Source organism: Melopsittacus undulatus, chromosome 3 (assembly GCF_012275295.1).
Source record: "Melopsittacus undulatus isolate bMelUnd1 chromosome 3, bMelUnd1.mat.Z, whole genome shotgun sequence".
Taxonomy (NCBI): Eukaryota; Metazoa; Chordata; class Aves; order Psittaciformes; family Psittaculidae; genus Melopsittacus; species Melopsittacus undulatus.
In genome coordinates this window covers 10,537,531-10,551,178 of record NC_047529.1, presented here as the reverse complement: position 1 = coordinate 10,551,178, position 13,648 = coordinate 10,537,531, and the positions used below count along the sequence as shown (strand labels likewise).

At 52.9% G+C, this 13,648-nt stretch overlaps 1 protein-coding gene across 4 annotated transcripts; it reads left to right on the top strand.

Annotated features, from left to right (window-relative positions):
- Window positions 1–1,597: 1,597 nt before the first annotated feature.
- Window positions 1,598–12,360, top strand: CEP68 (centrosomal protein 68). Of its 4 annotated transcripts, XM_034061214.1 has the most exons (8): window positions 1,598–1,632; window positions 2,475–2,536; window positions 5,926–6,319; window positions 6,808–8,235; window positions 9,036–9,158; window positions 9,337–9,433; window positions 10,243–10,388; window positions 11,964–12,360. In XM_034061214.1, the coding sequence occupies exons 3-8, from the start codon at window positions 5,957–5,959 to the stop codon at window positions 12,012–12,014; spliced, it is 2,208 nt and encodes a 735-aa protein (XP_033917105.1). In that variant the 5' UTR covers window positions 1,598–1,632; window positions 2,475–2,536; window positions 5,926–5,956; the 3' UTR covers window positions 12,015–12,360. The 4 variants fall into 4 exon arrangements, with proteins under 4 accessions (XP_033917105.1, XP_033917108.1, XP_033917109.1 ...); XM_034061217.1 differs by lacking the exon at window positions 2,475–2,536 and having other exon boundaries at window positions 1,616–1,632; XM_034061218.1 differs by lacking the exons at window positions 1,598–1,632; window positions 2,475–2,536 and adding an exon at window positions 1,651–1,664.
- Window positions 12,361–13,648: the final 1,288 nt, after the last annotated feature.

The following is a 13,648-nucleotide window of genomic DNA, read 5'->3' as shown; positions in this document are numbered from 1 at the left end:
TGCCGGGGCTGAGCCCGCAGCCGAGCGCTATTCAGCTTCGAGAACAATGTCTGGCAGCTTGCGAGTAACTTAAACCAGCTAAAAACAGCCGAGCCCGGGTATGAATCATGATCTATCCGTGTTTGCTTCAGCCCGAGATCAGCGCGGCCTCTGCTGGCAGGCAACCGGTTCCCTGGAGAACAAGCAATAAACAACATTAGAAAGAGCTTCTCGTTCACAGGGGCTCTGCCTGTGTGAATTCCAAGGAAAAGCCAGCGCTCAGAAGCGTGCATCCGAGGCAGGGGATGGATGTGCAGCTGTAGCATTCATCAGAGGAACCCCAGATACAGAACTGTTGTGCAGGAATAGAGATGATGCGGGGTGTGAGTTCTGCTGAGAGCACCGTGCCATGTTACACAGTACCATTATAGCTCTGCTTTCTGAAGCAGCCCTGAATCTCATATTCCCACTCTCTGTTCCTTTAAAGGAGGTCCTCCCAGATGGTAAATGAGACCGGTTCCATTGAGGTCAGTAGAGTAAACCTGTGTTAAGGCAGCAGACTGAAATACGCTGCAGGGGTGAGCAGCGTGGCCAGTAGCAGTAGCCAGGGACTTGGGATACCTACCTGAGCGACCCTGAAGAGGTCTCTTTGGTCCTTCACAGCCTAAAGCTGGCAGCAATGTCATGCACAGATTGCTTTATCAGATAACTGACCTCTAGGAAATCCCAGCATTATATAAGAAACAAGCTCCAGGAGCAGGTGATGCAGACAAAAACCAGGATCAGTCTCTGGTCACAAACAAGGGGAAAGGTTTGTATTTTCCGTGGGATACGGGTGCTCCATCCACCAAAGAAAGGTCAGGTAGAGCCCCAGAGCTGCCTGTTTCAAACCTGTGGTGTGAGCATCTACCCAGAACACTGGGTAAACCTCCAGTCTAACGGATGTAATTATGCTCAACATCACTTTGTATTTAACGTGGCATCTGCTTAGAAACAGAGGTGCTGCGTTCAACCATTAATTACTGCACATTGTAACTTTAAAGTCTGCTCTGACATGCCAGGCACCATTGGCACCGATGGGCAGCCCCTCATCCTGAACCAGACCCCCTTTGCTGCACTGCATGAAGCTCTTGCCCAGGGCTTAGTGCACTTTGCCTTGTCCTTGTAGGATGCTAAACTCCCTTCCCATTGCACGTACAGCCACCGCCCACCCAACACCACTTGTAGGAACCTCGCGGCCACACGGGCAGCGGCCGCCAGTGCAGGGCTCGGCCGGGAAGGTCAATGCACAGGGCAAGGGAGGCAGGCTGCGGCTGCCGCGGCTCCTCAACGGCACTGCAGGGGCCGCTGCTCCAGCACCCGGTCCCGGGGGCTCCACAACGGCACTACCGGGGCCGCTGCTCCGGCACCAACACCCGGTCCTGGGGCTCCTCAGCCCCCGGTGCCCGCTGCGCTGCGCTGCGCTCCGCCCCAGCCCGACCGGGACCGGAAGGAGAACCCGGACCGGGGCCGTGGTGACCCCGCCACTGGCCTCAGCGCCACGCTGCGCTCCCATTGGCTGTCGCTCCTCAGGGGCCCCTTGTGTGACGTACAACCCCGCGCTCCCATTGGTTGGGACGCATGCGGTGGGCGGGGCGATGGGGCCGCCGCTCGGTAGGTGCGGGCCGGGGCGCGGCGGTGCCCGGGTATGGATGGGGGGGGTTCTGCTCGGGGTTCCGGTGTGCGGGAGGGGCAGAGCGGGCGGCGGCAGAGCGGGCGGCATTCCCTTCGGGAGCCCGTTATTCCCTTCGGGAGTCCGTTCCCGTTACCTGCAGCGCGTCCTGTCCGTGCCCCAGCAGTTCAGGGCACCCCAGGGTTCGGTGCCTTCTCCGCTGGCTGCCTTTGTGTCGGAATTGTTGTGTTTAATGTGCGAGTTTCCAGCTTTGGGAAGGCTTTTCGGGCAGAAAGCGTGTCAGAAAAGGAGCTAAAAGTACCAAACCTCCCATCCCGCAGGCCTGAAAGGCAAGAGCGTGTGAACAGACCCAAAACCCCCCGAACTACAAGAAAACCAGAGCTGGTGGAGACAGAAATCTCTATCAGCAGACTCTGCCATTGTTGGAGTCCATCAGCCAAGGGATGATGCCTAAGGGCAGAGGGAGGTCTCAGGCTGGGACAGAGCCTGTGTTGTCCGTTGGGTTTTGTGTGGATCTTAGACGGCTTCTGGTGACGTGGAAGAGTGGAGGGATCGCTTTCCTGGAGGGTTCCCTGTGGACCTTTCCCATTGGAATGAATGAAACAGCCACTGTCCCCATTTCTTATCAGTCGCGGGTTGTGTTTCTGTGCCGCCCCGGCGCTGGGGAGACAATGGAGGGCTCGGGTGTAGCCAGGATTTCTGGCTGGGTTCCATCGGGTTTAAGGGCAGTGGAAAGTCTCCGCCGTGCGCAAGGCTGTGGTCGCACATCCCTTATCAAAGCCGTGCCTGTCCTGACCGAGGGTTTGGGTTTGCTTCTTCCCAGGGTTCACCTTGATGCGGTGCCGCCGCTGGAGCTCTGAGATGGAGCGGGTTTGGTGGAGCATGGTGAGAAACCTCGTCTGATGGGAGCTTGTGTTGGGATGCACTGCGTGGCATTAGCGTTTTCACGTCTGATGGGAGCTGGTGTTGGGATGCACTGCGGGGCATTAGCGTTTTCACTTTGGTTTTAAATAGGACTCTGGTTGTTCTGTGTATGGGATGTGTGTGACTTCCCCGTCCAGTTTGCATCCCAGTGTGGTTGGATGCCCACCTCCCTCTGAAGTGAGTTGAAATTAGCTGCCTGAGTTAGAGACTTTGGAAAACAAGCCAAATCTCTGACATCCCTTTGAATGCCTTATTCTGAAAGGAGCAGATTTACTCTCGTTCGTGTGTATTGGCAGGTTTCCTGGTTTCTCTTTAGCTTCCAATTAGCTTCTGGAGATGTAATGAACCTGTGAAGCAGCACTTGCTCCTTTTTTAACGACTGATGGCCTCACAGAAGAGTGTATCACTGCAGTGCTGCCTCCGTAAGAGGAACAAACAGCCCTGAAAGTTCAGATTAGTTCAACCATTGCGCTCCTGCAAACGGCTATAGAAATAACAGTTGGGTTCTGACCTGTCATTTCTTTTGATGCTGTTTCACACATGCTTTTCAGATTATGGTTAAGCTTATATCTGGTTTATAGTGGTTTTTACTGGGCTGACAACATGACTCAAGCCGCTGCATCTGTTGGAAGTAATGATGTTTGAATTCAGTGTGGCATCATCTTAAAGATGTGCTGTGCTTGAGTGTTAATGCACATTCAGTTTGAAACTTTAAACTCTAATCTGATGCCTTGTTAAGCTTTTCTTCCTTTTCCACATCTTCTTAAATCACTGCCCAACAACAGAGCTCATTGTTGAGGCGTTTATGTCCTAAGCTGTGGGTGCCCAGCACCCTCCTCTCTGTTAAGGTTTCTATTTACTGGGTCGTTTTTGGATGTATGGCACTGCCAGGTGCAAGGAGGGGTTAGAGCTGCTGAGGCGCCTGTTCATGCCATGGTAATTAGTGATGTTCTCTGCTGAATCACCTGCGTGTCACAGGGGAAAGCACCCAAAATGGTGACTTTAAAGCTTTGAAATGGATCCTGGAATTGGATATGTGGTAATTTATCATCCTGGTGACATTTTGCTCATTAGGTTTTGGTTGGAAGAGGAGGCATCCAACCAACGAGCATCGTTTCTGCTTGTGGCCAAGGCCCTGGCTTTCAAAGCCAGTAAATATATCTCAGGGGATTTTCAGGGCATTTAAACCACCTGTAAGTTGGATTTGGCCTTTGATTCACTGATATTTGCTTGCCTGGCTGTTTAAACAAAACTGATTCAGAGGGACCAAGCAGGAGGTGGTGAAGGCTGACAGGTAACAGGGACTGCCTGCGGGGGCTCAGGAGACCTCTGGCCTAAACAGTCTCTATGATGGATACCTGAAGAAATCATACACATGCTGTGAGGAAATACTCCTGGGTTCCTGAGTGGTTTGGGATACTCTTTCTGTTACCATCAGAAATCTGTCTTCTGTTGAACAAGTTATATATGCTTACATGCATTTTAATGATGCACTGTTGTTTAGTATGTAGGTAATTTAGCGGGAGGGGGATTATCAATTACATTTACTGCAGTCAGCACGCCTTTTTGTTTGTTATACAACCACTTTTGGGGGAAAAGAGAGCAATGCCATTGATTTTAGGGTGACGTGATGTGCATAGGGTTGTTTGATAGTGACTGCAGTGATGGAGCGGTTGAGGCCAGGTATCAGCAGAGGCTTGCATGGAGGGCTGGGAGAGCCCAGGCTTCACTCGCCCTCCCCGCAGCTGCTGCCGTGCTCAATATAGCTGTGGCTCTCGGGGAGGGGAAGGCAGCTGTGGTGCCAGGATTCGGGCTCCCCTGGAGACCCAGCACGGCCCCGCTGCTCTTTGTTCTGTGCACGGGCTCTGCCCATGGGAAAACCCCTGTCTCCGGGAGGTGGGATCATAAAACGAGATGGTGACACAACAGCTGATGGAGGATGTGAGTACCAGCTTCTTTCCCATTTCCAAGTGTTGTTTGGGAATACTCTTCTTCCTTCTTTTGTTCTTTATTTGAGTTTGCTGTTGATGTTTCCCTTCCTGCCTCTCCATCAGTGCCCTGGCCCTAGCTGTGTGAGTACCAGCACTCTGATGGTGTTTCCCTAGTGCCAGCAGCCTGCTTTGGGCTGGAGCTGCTGAAAGAGGCGTTGGTATTGCCAGCGCTCTGAGGATGTGACTGAGCGTGGGGGAGTGGGTATTGCCAGCACCAGTTTTGGTGCTCTGTGGGTAGCCCATAGGGTGTTATAGAATCATAGAATAGTTAGGGTTGGAAAGGACCTTAAGATCATGTAGTTCCAACCCCCCTGCCATGGGCAGGGACACCTCACACTAAACCATATCACCCAAGGCTTCATCCAACCTGGTCTTTGAACACTGCCAGGGATGGAGCATTCACAGCTTCCCTGGACAACCCATTCCACTACCTCACCACCCTCACAGTAAAGAATTTCTTCCTTATATCCAGTCTAAACCTCTGCTGTTTAAGTTTCAACCCATTACCCCTTGTCCTATCACTACATTCCCTATGTTGAGAGTGGTTTTGAGTCCTGCTGGCTTGGAGAGCATGAACAAAGGTGCTCTGCTCTGGTGTTCATTAAACAAGATCTGTTGGGTCTCCTTGGTTTGGCTCTGCTGCAGCTCCTCACCCCAGGCCAGTGAGAGGTGGTGGTGGAGCATCTCCGTGCATAGAGCACTTAGGGCTCAGCTTTGAGAATCACATCTCATGTTCGAAGGTTCTGCTGCGAGATGCAGTGGGCTTGGCCATGCAGCGGCTTCAAAATGTGTCATGGATTGAGCAAGTCTTTCCATTAGTTAACTGCACAAGGAGTTAATTCCATGAGCTGAGCTAGAAGCTGCCAAGTGCCACGGTTGGGTTTTACAGCCTCCTGCCTCCCCCTCTTGTTTTTTATAGATACTTCTCACTCCTGGGTGGTTTCCATTTCAAGGCTTTGAGTTTGCCTCTTAAAACCCCCTCAACTTTCCATCCCAACAGCCTTCACGTCCTACTTCATGTCTCATTTGGGCCCAGTTATCTCCTGGGGTACAAGCTGTTGGCCATTGATCCGGGAGACAGTCATGCTGTGCAGCGAGGTTTGAAGCACAGGTTTGTTCTCAGTGCAGCCAGGGCTTTAATGAGGTTTTCCCTGTGTGTCATGGCCTCAGAACCAGAAAACGCTGCTGAGACACCAAGGTTTGCTCTTTCCTCTGTTCCACTTGATTCCCAAGGTGCGATTTTAGGGTCTGACTCAGTAAATGCTTTATCCCTTCGTTATTAGACATACCCAGTTTCTTTACTTGGCATGGAGACGAGGGGGTCCAGCGAGTGCTGCTACCGTGTGTTGTGTGTTTCAGAGAGCCTGATGCTCAGCATCATCCTGTCCCAATGGCTGTGGATGTGGGAAAATCGCTTTCCGAAGCCTCACTGAGTGGGAATGCCGAGAGCAGCGGTCGGTGGGACTGTGCAGAGGTGGAGATGGACTGCCCAGAGCTCACACACAGCCTGCGCCGGGTGGCAGGGGCAGAGCAGGGGATGGACAGGATGGCGCTGAGCGGGCACAGTCGCTTGGCCACTGGTACCCAGGGAGGCTCGAGCTACCGCCAGGAAGTGTCTTCAGCATCTGCATCCAGGCTTCCCAGAGCAAGGGGAAGCCTCTTGGAGACAGAGGCGTTGATCTATGGAGTCCCTGACAGTGGTGATGCCCCTCGTGACGTTAGACACCGGTTCCTGTCCTCAGAGGAGCAGCAGGTGAGGGGGTTGTGTGTTTGGGTGTTGCTGCATCACCACGAGGTCCCAGGTGAGGTGGGGACTGGTGTCTGCTCTGTCCTAGTAAGGGCTTTCCCTCTCCTGCAGCCAGAGCATGGCCTGGGCTAAGCCTTGTGCTGGGGAAGGGCTTGGGCTCCAACACCAAAGCCATTGCCTCCATTCCCATATTGCTGCTGTGGAGCTAGGAAGTCACTCGGAACAGGGCTCCTTAAATAAGTGCCTCTTGCTGCCAAATGACTTGAGCAGCTTCCCAAGCCCTCGGGATGCCTTTCCTTAAAAACGAGCCTTACTGCAGGCTTCAGGCAGCTGCATGCCATCCTGCAGACAGAACAGAGCTCCCCTTCCAGCCTCTCCTTGCAGCAGGTCCAGGACTGGGCTTTCATCTCCATACCTAGCACAAAGGAGCCTTTTGTCTGGATTCTCTGCTTCATTTTATACACCTCTCTCTCCTTTCCCCCATCCTGGAGCAGGTGAAGGCATCAGGCTGTTGGGAACCAGTGTCCAGCCCTCCCAGCTCTGCAGACGAGAGCATCCTTGCAGGTAGCTGCCACGTTGCCGGCCGGCAGAGCCGAAGGCTTGGAGCTCAATCCCCACTTTCCTCCACGCTGGAGCTCCTGCAGCCTCAGACCCCACCGAGCCCCAGGACCACCCTGCGGAGCCGCTCCACATCCAGCTGCTCCTCTCTGGCTTCAGAAGAGAACGGCCTCTCCGAGGAGCCATCCCAGAGCTTGCCGGCCAGCATGGATGTGCCTTCCCCTGCCACCACCACCACCCGGGAGCTGTGCCGCCAGTGGGGAGCAGCACAAGGCAAGGCACTGAGGGTGCACAAACCCTTCAGTGCTCTGCTTGACTACCGCAGCACCATGGAGCGCATCAGGGGGATGTCATCCTATCAGGCTGATTACTGGGCATGTGCCCTGCCGGATTCATTGCCCCCGTCTCCAGACCGTTGCTCGCCCCACTGGAACCCCAATAAGGAATATGAGGACTTGCTGGATTATGCTTATCCGCTGAAGCCAAGATACAAGCTGGGAAAGGTGCCAGACCCTTTCTTCCACGACTCGGGAATAGGTTTGGACAGCTTTTCTCTTTCCCCTGAGGGCACGTCGAGATCCACCAGCATCTATGGCCGAGGTGGGCAGGCTCAGGGAGGCAGAGAAAATGGATGCTGGGGATACATGGGCTCTGCAGAGAGGTTCTCCACCCTGGAGCCTGGAAAAAGAGGTCACTCATCCTATGAACCTTTACCTATTGCAAAAGCATCCTCCACAAGAAGTGCTTCCTCTCATCCTTCAAGAGGCTTTGCTAAGGATGGAGCCACGGAGTCAGCTGGGACGGGCTCATCCGGCCGCCCTGCTGCGGATGGGAGAAGCTGGTGCACCAGAGGAAGCCCCTTCCCGAAGGACAAAGGGCAGGTGAAAAGCACTGGTAGGTTTTTACCTACAACAGCAGTGCTCCCCTTGAGGAAGGAGTGGGATAGTGATGAAGAATTCCTCTCCCTGCCTCCGAGGCTGCTGGAGCTGGAAAGGCTGGCCCGGTTCTTGTCTGATCTTTCCTTAACTGTAAGGACTCCAGGGCATGACCATCATGAACTTCTATGTCCCAGCAACAGCAGGAAGCCCCTTTCGTCCCAGTTGGCTCCTCTCGGAGGAGCAGGTGGCAGGGATGGAAGAGGGAGTTTTGAGGGACATGCTGGGCTGTGGCACCCCTGCAGCCCTCAGAAGTCCAGCCAGGAGAACACTGAATCATGTGGCCGCATCCCTGGGGATCCTCTGCAGAGGCTTCATCTACCGGCTGGTCTCAGAGACACACTGGATGGGATGTACCTAAATGAACCACGGGTCAAGGGGCATCCCAAGAAGAGCCTTCAGAGCGAGTCCCTTGCCCAGTGTGTTAAGGTAGGCTGAGACCAGAACTAAGGTTTGTTATGGGAAGCTCTCCCATGAACTGTGCCTGTGTTTATGGCACAGTTAATTAAGGCTTCCCCTTCTGCACGGTGTTTGGTGCCTGGCAGCTGGGTGTAATTTATGCAGGGGGGGCTCACTGGAGCAGATAATTCCTTCTGATGGAGCAGGAGCCCAGCTCACTTTTTCTGGGGGGATCAGCTTCCCACAGCCCATCCATCCTGCAGCACTGCTGCATCAGGGAGGAGGCCGGAGCTGCAGCTGGGGCTGCTGTGGAGCCCAGGGTTTGCTGCCTGCCCCATCGCTCCCACTGTTCAGTGCCATCCTGCCACTGGTGCCGTGCTCTCCACCTTCCCCTCCATCATCTTCCTCACACCAGCCCTGCGCTGAATTGGGAAGCCCTGGTGGGCTGTTGGCTATAAAGTAGTTATTATCCTGCACACAGCTGCAAACACCAGGGCAGCTCATCCCCTCCTCTTGCATGGGGATAACCGCTGATTTAAAAGGGCCTTTTCTAGTGTCAGCATCAAGGTGTATCTCACTCCAAATCACAGTGACAGGGAGAAGTAGCTCAGCTTTAAAGCAAAATCCTGACTCCTGAAGAGCAGGAGTAGGGCTGCAGTCTGGTTTCAGTGGCAGTGTTTAGGGATGCTTATGTATGTGAATGGGAGGACAGGAGAGAAGCAGGGATCAGGCACTTCCCAAACCAGCGTGGGCTCACCTGTTCCTGTCCCTGCTGTGTCTTTGTTGCAGGAACAGATCAATAACCCCTTTTGTTGTGCTCTGTTAAGCAGATGTTCTGCTGCCAGCTGGAAGAGCTGATCCGCTGGCTGTACAACGTCGTGGACATCACTGACAGCTGGGTACCACCCTTGCCAGATGCCAAGAGCTCAAAGGCATCGCTGCACCGCTGTTTGGTAGGCATCACCCCTGGCTTTTCTTCCCCCTCTACAGTGGCATGGTCCAGGCGGGTGATGTGGGATGCATTGGTTGTGCAGTGCTGTATGTGGGAAACTGCTCCGTGGACAACCTGCAGTACGTGTGTCTCTTCCAAACACCCTTCTAAGCAGTGCTTCCTTCTCCTGTCCTTCCCAGGAGTTCAGGAAGGATGTGGCCAACCACCGGAGCCTGACAGAGAGTGTGTTGGAGAAGGGAGAAGCTCTCCTCAACTGCATGGCATCAAATTCACCAGGTGAGGAGGAGCACCTGAGTGGGGCTAGGGACACAGCTGTGATGCTGGCCATAGCCTCTGCCCCACAAAATCCCTGGCCCCACATGTGTGTGGAAGCAGTGGGCACAGCTTGCTGTTCAGCAGCTGTATGGGAAGAAGGGGTTTACATGTCCATTGCTATCTGGAGGCTTGGAGCTGAGGTGTCTCGAGGGTTTGAAGTGATAATTTTCAGCTGCATCATGCCTTGACCCTTTGCCTTGTGCTGTGCCATCCACTGTGGGTGATGGATGTGTTTGCTCTCTTATAAGTCCCTTAGGTTTTATCTTTACTACAGCACAGCCACTGGGCTGTGGGATGCTGTCAGCCTGCAGCTGGGAGATGCTATAGCCTGGAGCAGGAGGGGTGATTTTCACACCCTGTTTGCACTTGGTGCAGCCCAGGCTGTGGCATGGCACCCATGGAGCAGCTGCTCTGGTGACCTGGTGTATGCATCATAAGGGGTTTGTAAAGGGTTGGCTGCATCTGCAGTCACCAAAGGGGCTTTAGTGATTGAGTGCTGCATTATGGGATAGGCTTCCTTGCACAGTCCCAAAGGTCTCCTTTAGGAGGCCCTATTTCTACATCTTCCCTCTTAACCTGGAGCCTCCCAGGTCTCTTCCCACCCTTTCCAAACTCTGCATCACATCTTGGATGGGGTGAAGATCAGCTTATTGATTTCTAGCACATTTCCTTCCAAAGCCTTCCCAGGTGAGTGGAACACTCTCCCTGCGCTTACAGACATGGAATTCTCACATTACTACCACCTCAATTTGTACATTCCTGTTTTCCAGTGCTGAAGGACACGCTGGGTTTGATTGCGAAGCAGTCAGAAGAGCTGGAAACCCACGCAGAGCACTTGTATGAGTCTGTTCTAGCTGCCGTGGGTCCCGTGCAGGGCGAGGACGGGTTGGAGGACAAGCAGACGGCTGCTCAGTGGGTGAGGGGCAAACCAGCCTTCTGAGTGGGGGGGAGAGGGGGCAAGATAAACACCTGAGTTAGCAAACCCCATACATCAGGCTTCGTTGTTATCTCTTTCAATCTGATGCTTGGAAAGATGTGAAGGAGAAGAGAGCAAGGGCGAGCTCATCATGGATGCCCCATGGTTGTACATGTGTGTCAGGGAAGAACAGGGTGGTGGTGACCCAGCTGATGAAACCCAAGAGCATGATGAGAGCCCTCGGAGGGACACAGGGAGTGGGCAGGTCACTGTCAGGGTGCAGGGGACAGCAGCAGAGCAGCTGCTCTGCTGGAATCACTTGGGCAGCAGAGGGAAGACCAGGAAGGGGTATTTTAGGGGGGGTATTTCCTCAGAACCATTCTGCTTTGCTGTGTCATGGAGGGAAAGGGGAACAAGTGAATCCTGGTGTAAAAGGGGCTTGAAAACTTTGCTGGTTGTGTATCCAAAGGGCAGGGAAGGGTCTGGAGCACACGTCTTGTGAGGAGTGGCTGAGGGACCTGGGGGTGTTCACCCTGCAGAAAAGGCAGCTCAGGGGGACATTATTGCTCTCTGCAACTGCCTGAAAGGAGGATGGAGCACGGTGGGGGTCAGTCTCTTTTTCCCCATGTAGCAAGTGATAGACAAGAGGAAAGGGCCTCAGGGTGCTCCGGGGGAGGCTTAGACTGGATACTGGGAAAAGCTGCTTCCCAGAAAGGGTTGTCAGGCACTGGAACAGGCTGCCCAGGGCCGTGGTGTAGTCACCATCCCTGGAGGTATGTAAAAGCCATGTAGATCTGGTGCTGGGGAGCATGGGCTTGACAGTGGTAGGTTTATGGTTGGCTTGGATGATCTTAAAGGTCTTCTCCAGCCTGAATGACTCTGTGATTTCGTGACCATCTTTGAACTGAAACAGGGGCAAAAGCATCTCCAGAGGGCACAGCAGCAGTGCCAGTGAAGAGGGGTGCAGGGGTGGCAATGGCACATGGTGTCTGCAGGCAGAGGCACCACCAGCTGTGTGCTGCCATGGGAATCACTGTAACCATGTCTGTATGGAATAGAACACTCATGGGTGCTGACGCTGGGGCCAGAAGCACAGGAAGGCTCTTGGCAAGTTCTAAGCACCCAAAGACAGGAAGTTAGGAACTGCAGGATAACCTTGGCCACCCCCGATGAGCTCAGACTGTTGACGTCCCCACAGCCTGCTCCATGGCACGCCTTAACATTTGGAGTTACAGAAGGGAAATGGTATTTCCAGCACTTTAGAGACTAACAATAGCTGAAGTGTTCAAGGCCAGGCTGGACGGGGCTTGGAGCAACCTGGTCTAGTGGAAGGTGTCCCTGCCCATGGCAGGGGCTTGGAACTGGATGAGCTTTAAGTTCCCTTTCAACCAAAACCATTCTCTTGTTCTATGATAAGTAGTTTGTTTGTTTAATTGCTAAATATACCTCGATGAGGGCTGTATCCTCTCAGTCGTGAGCAGCTCTGGAGGTGATTTAAGGAAGTCCATGGGTGTTTTCTTTTGCTGTTGGTTTGCAGCCGAAGCACAGTAGCAAACTTAATCCATTTCATTTCAGGCGCTGCCTCTATCAGACCTGGCCTTGGTCAGCCAGGCACGGGATGGCTGAGAGCTGCAGCAAGCACCAAAGCACCTCCTTCCCCTCCCACAGAGATGCCAAAACACGTATGAGCAGTGTTGGGAGTTAACCAGCTGAGGCTGATCTTGTGCTGGTTCTTTACTGCGGCTTGAGAAGGGCGAGCTGCACAGCATTTATCTGGCTGCTGGGGTGTGTAGTGCATAGCTCTGCGAGTGAGGAATGTGCAGCTGGCCTTTGGGGGTTTGGTTTTTAATGTAGCTTTCCTGGGGTTTTTAATGGAAGTGGCTTTGTTCAATGTGTTAGCAAGAACGTCAGGAACACACTGGTTTGTAACTGAGTAATCCACCGTGTGCCGTGCAACTCACTCCTAAGTAAAGCCGTGTGATTTTAATAGCTGTGGTCTCATGGTTTGTTTGTGATCTTCAGAAATAGGTGTAAGAAGCCAAGAAATAGCAACTCCTCCTGCAAACAGAACTCTTGTTTATACTTAGCCACAGTCCCTGATGGAGAGGGATTCTTCACCAGGGGCTGTACCAACAGGACCAGGGGTGATGGGTTCAAACTGAAACAGGGAAGTTCAGGTTGGATATAAGGTGGAAGTTTTCTACTGTGAGGGTGGTGAGGCACTGGAATGGGTTGCCCAGAGACGTGGTAAATGCTCCATCCCAGGCAGTGTTCAAGACCAGGTTGGATGAGGCTTGGGCAACATGGTCTAAAATGAAGCACCCCTGCCCATGGCAGGGGGGTTGGAACTGGATCATCTTAAGGTGCTTTCCAACCCTAACTATTCTATGATTCCTGTTGATGCAGAGCCTATTGAACTTCCAGCTTTCTTAGACATAAACACAAAGAGCCGATATGCTATAGGAATCTTAGTAATAATCAGGTGAGTACCCTCAGGGGAGAACAGGTTATACATAAACTGCTTGCTGTTACTTGCAGTAGTGGTCTCAATGCTGTGCTGGGGTTCCTGGGTGCAGCTCTGCCCTTCCCCTCTTGCAGCTAGTGCAATTCATCATAGTTCACGTAACAGTCACAAAAAGTCTCCAAACCCTTTCTGCAACAGAAAAAGGCATCTCGAGCAGCAGAATGAGAGAAGTGCCCAAAGAGTTACAGCCAACTCTAGAATGTTGGTACTTGGCTTTAATTAACCTTTCAACTCAATGGTGATCAGCATGTTCTGGTGCAGAAGATGTCATTTCCTCCTATTCTTGTGAGCAGAACAACACGAAGTTTCTGTACTGCACTAGCACAAACTGAAGCAGTTTCAAATGACAAGTAACTCACTGAGTCTTGTGGGTTTTTTTTGGTACTCTCCCCTCTTCCACCTCCTCAGCTTAAAAAAGGGCAATGCTTTTTATTGCCAAGATGCAGGTGACAACTGCACCAGGTGAAGTGAGGCCCTGGCACAAGGGGCCCAGAGAAGCTGTGGCTGCCCCATCCCTGTCAGTGTTCAGGGCCAGGCTGGATGGGGCTTGAAGCATCCTGCTCTAGTGGAAGATGGATAAGCTTTAAGGTCCCTTCCAGCCCAAACCATTCTATGAGTCTAAATTTCAGCAGAAAGGCTCAAGCAAATGGTCAGCAAGACTGGTCTCACTGGTGTTGCCAGCACCAGGTCCCATACCTATGGGTACTCAGAGCAATGCTTAAGCACTTCACATTTG

Excerpts from the sequence above, each read along its gene's own strand:
- CEP68 (XM_034061214.1), top strand. The coding sequence starts at position 5,957 with ATGGCTGTGGATGTGGGAAAATCGCTTTCCGAAGCCTCACTGAGTGGG. Across the intron at positions 6,320-6,807 it reads TGTCCTCAGAGGAGCAGCAG|GTGAAGGCATCAGGCTGTTG; the intron begins GTGAGGGGGTTG and ends ATCCTGGAGCAG. Across the intron at positions 8,236-9,035 it reads CCCTTGCCCAGTGTGTTAAG|ATGTTCTGCTGCCAGCTGGA; the intron begins GTAGGCTGAGAC and ends TCTGTTAAGCAG.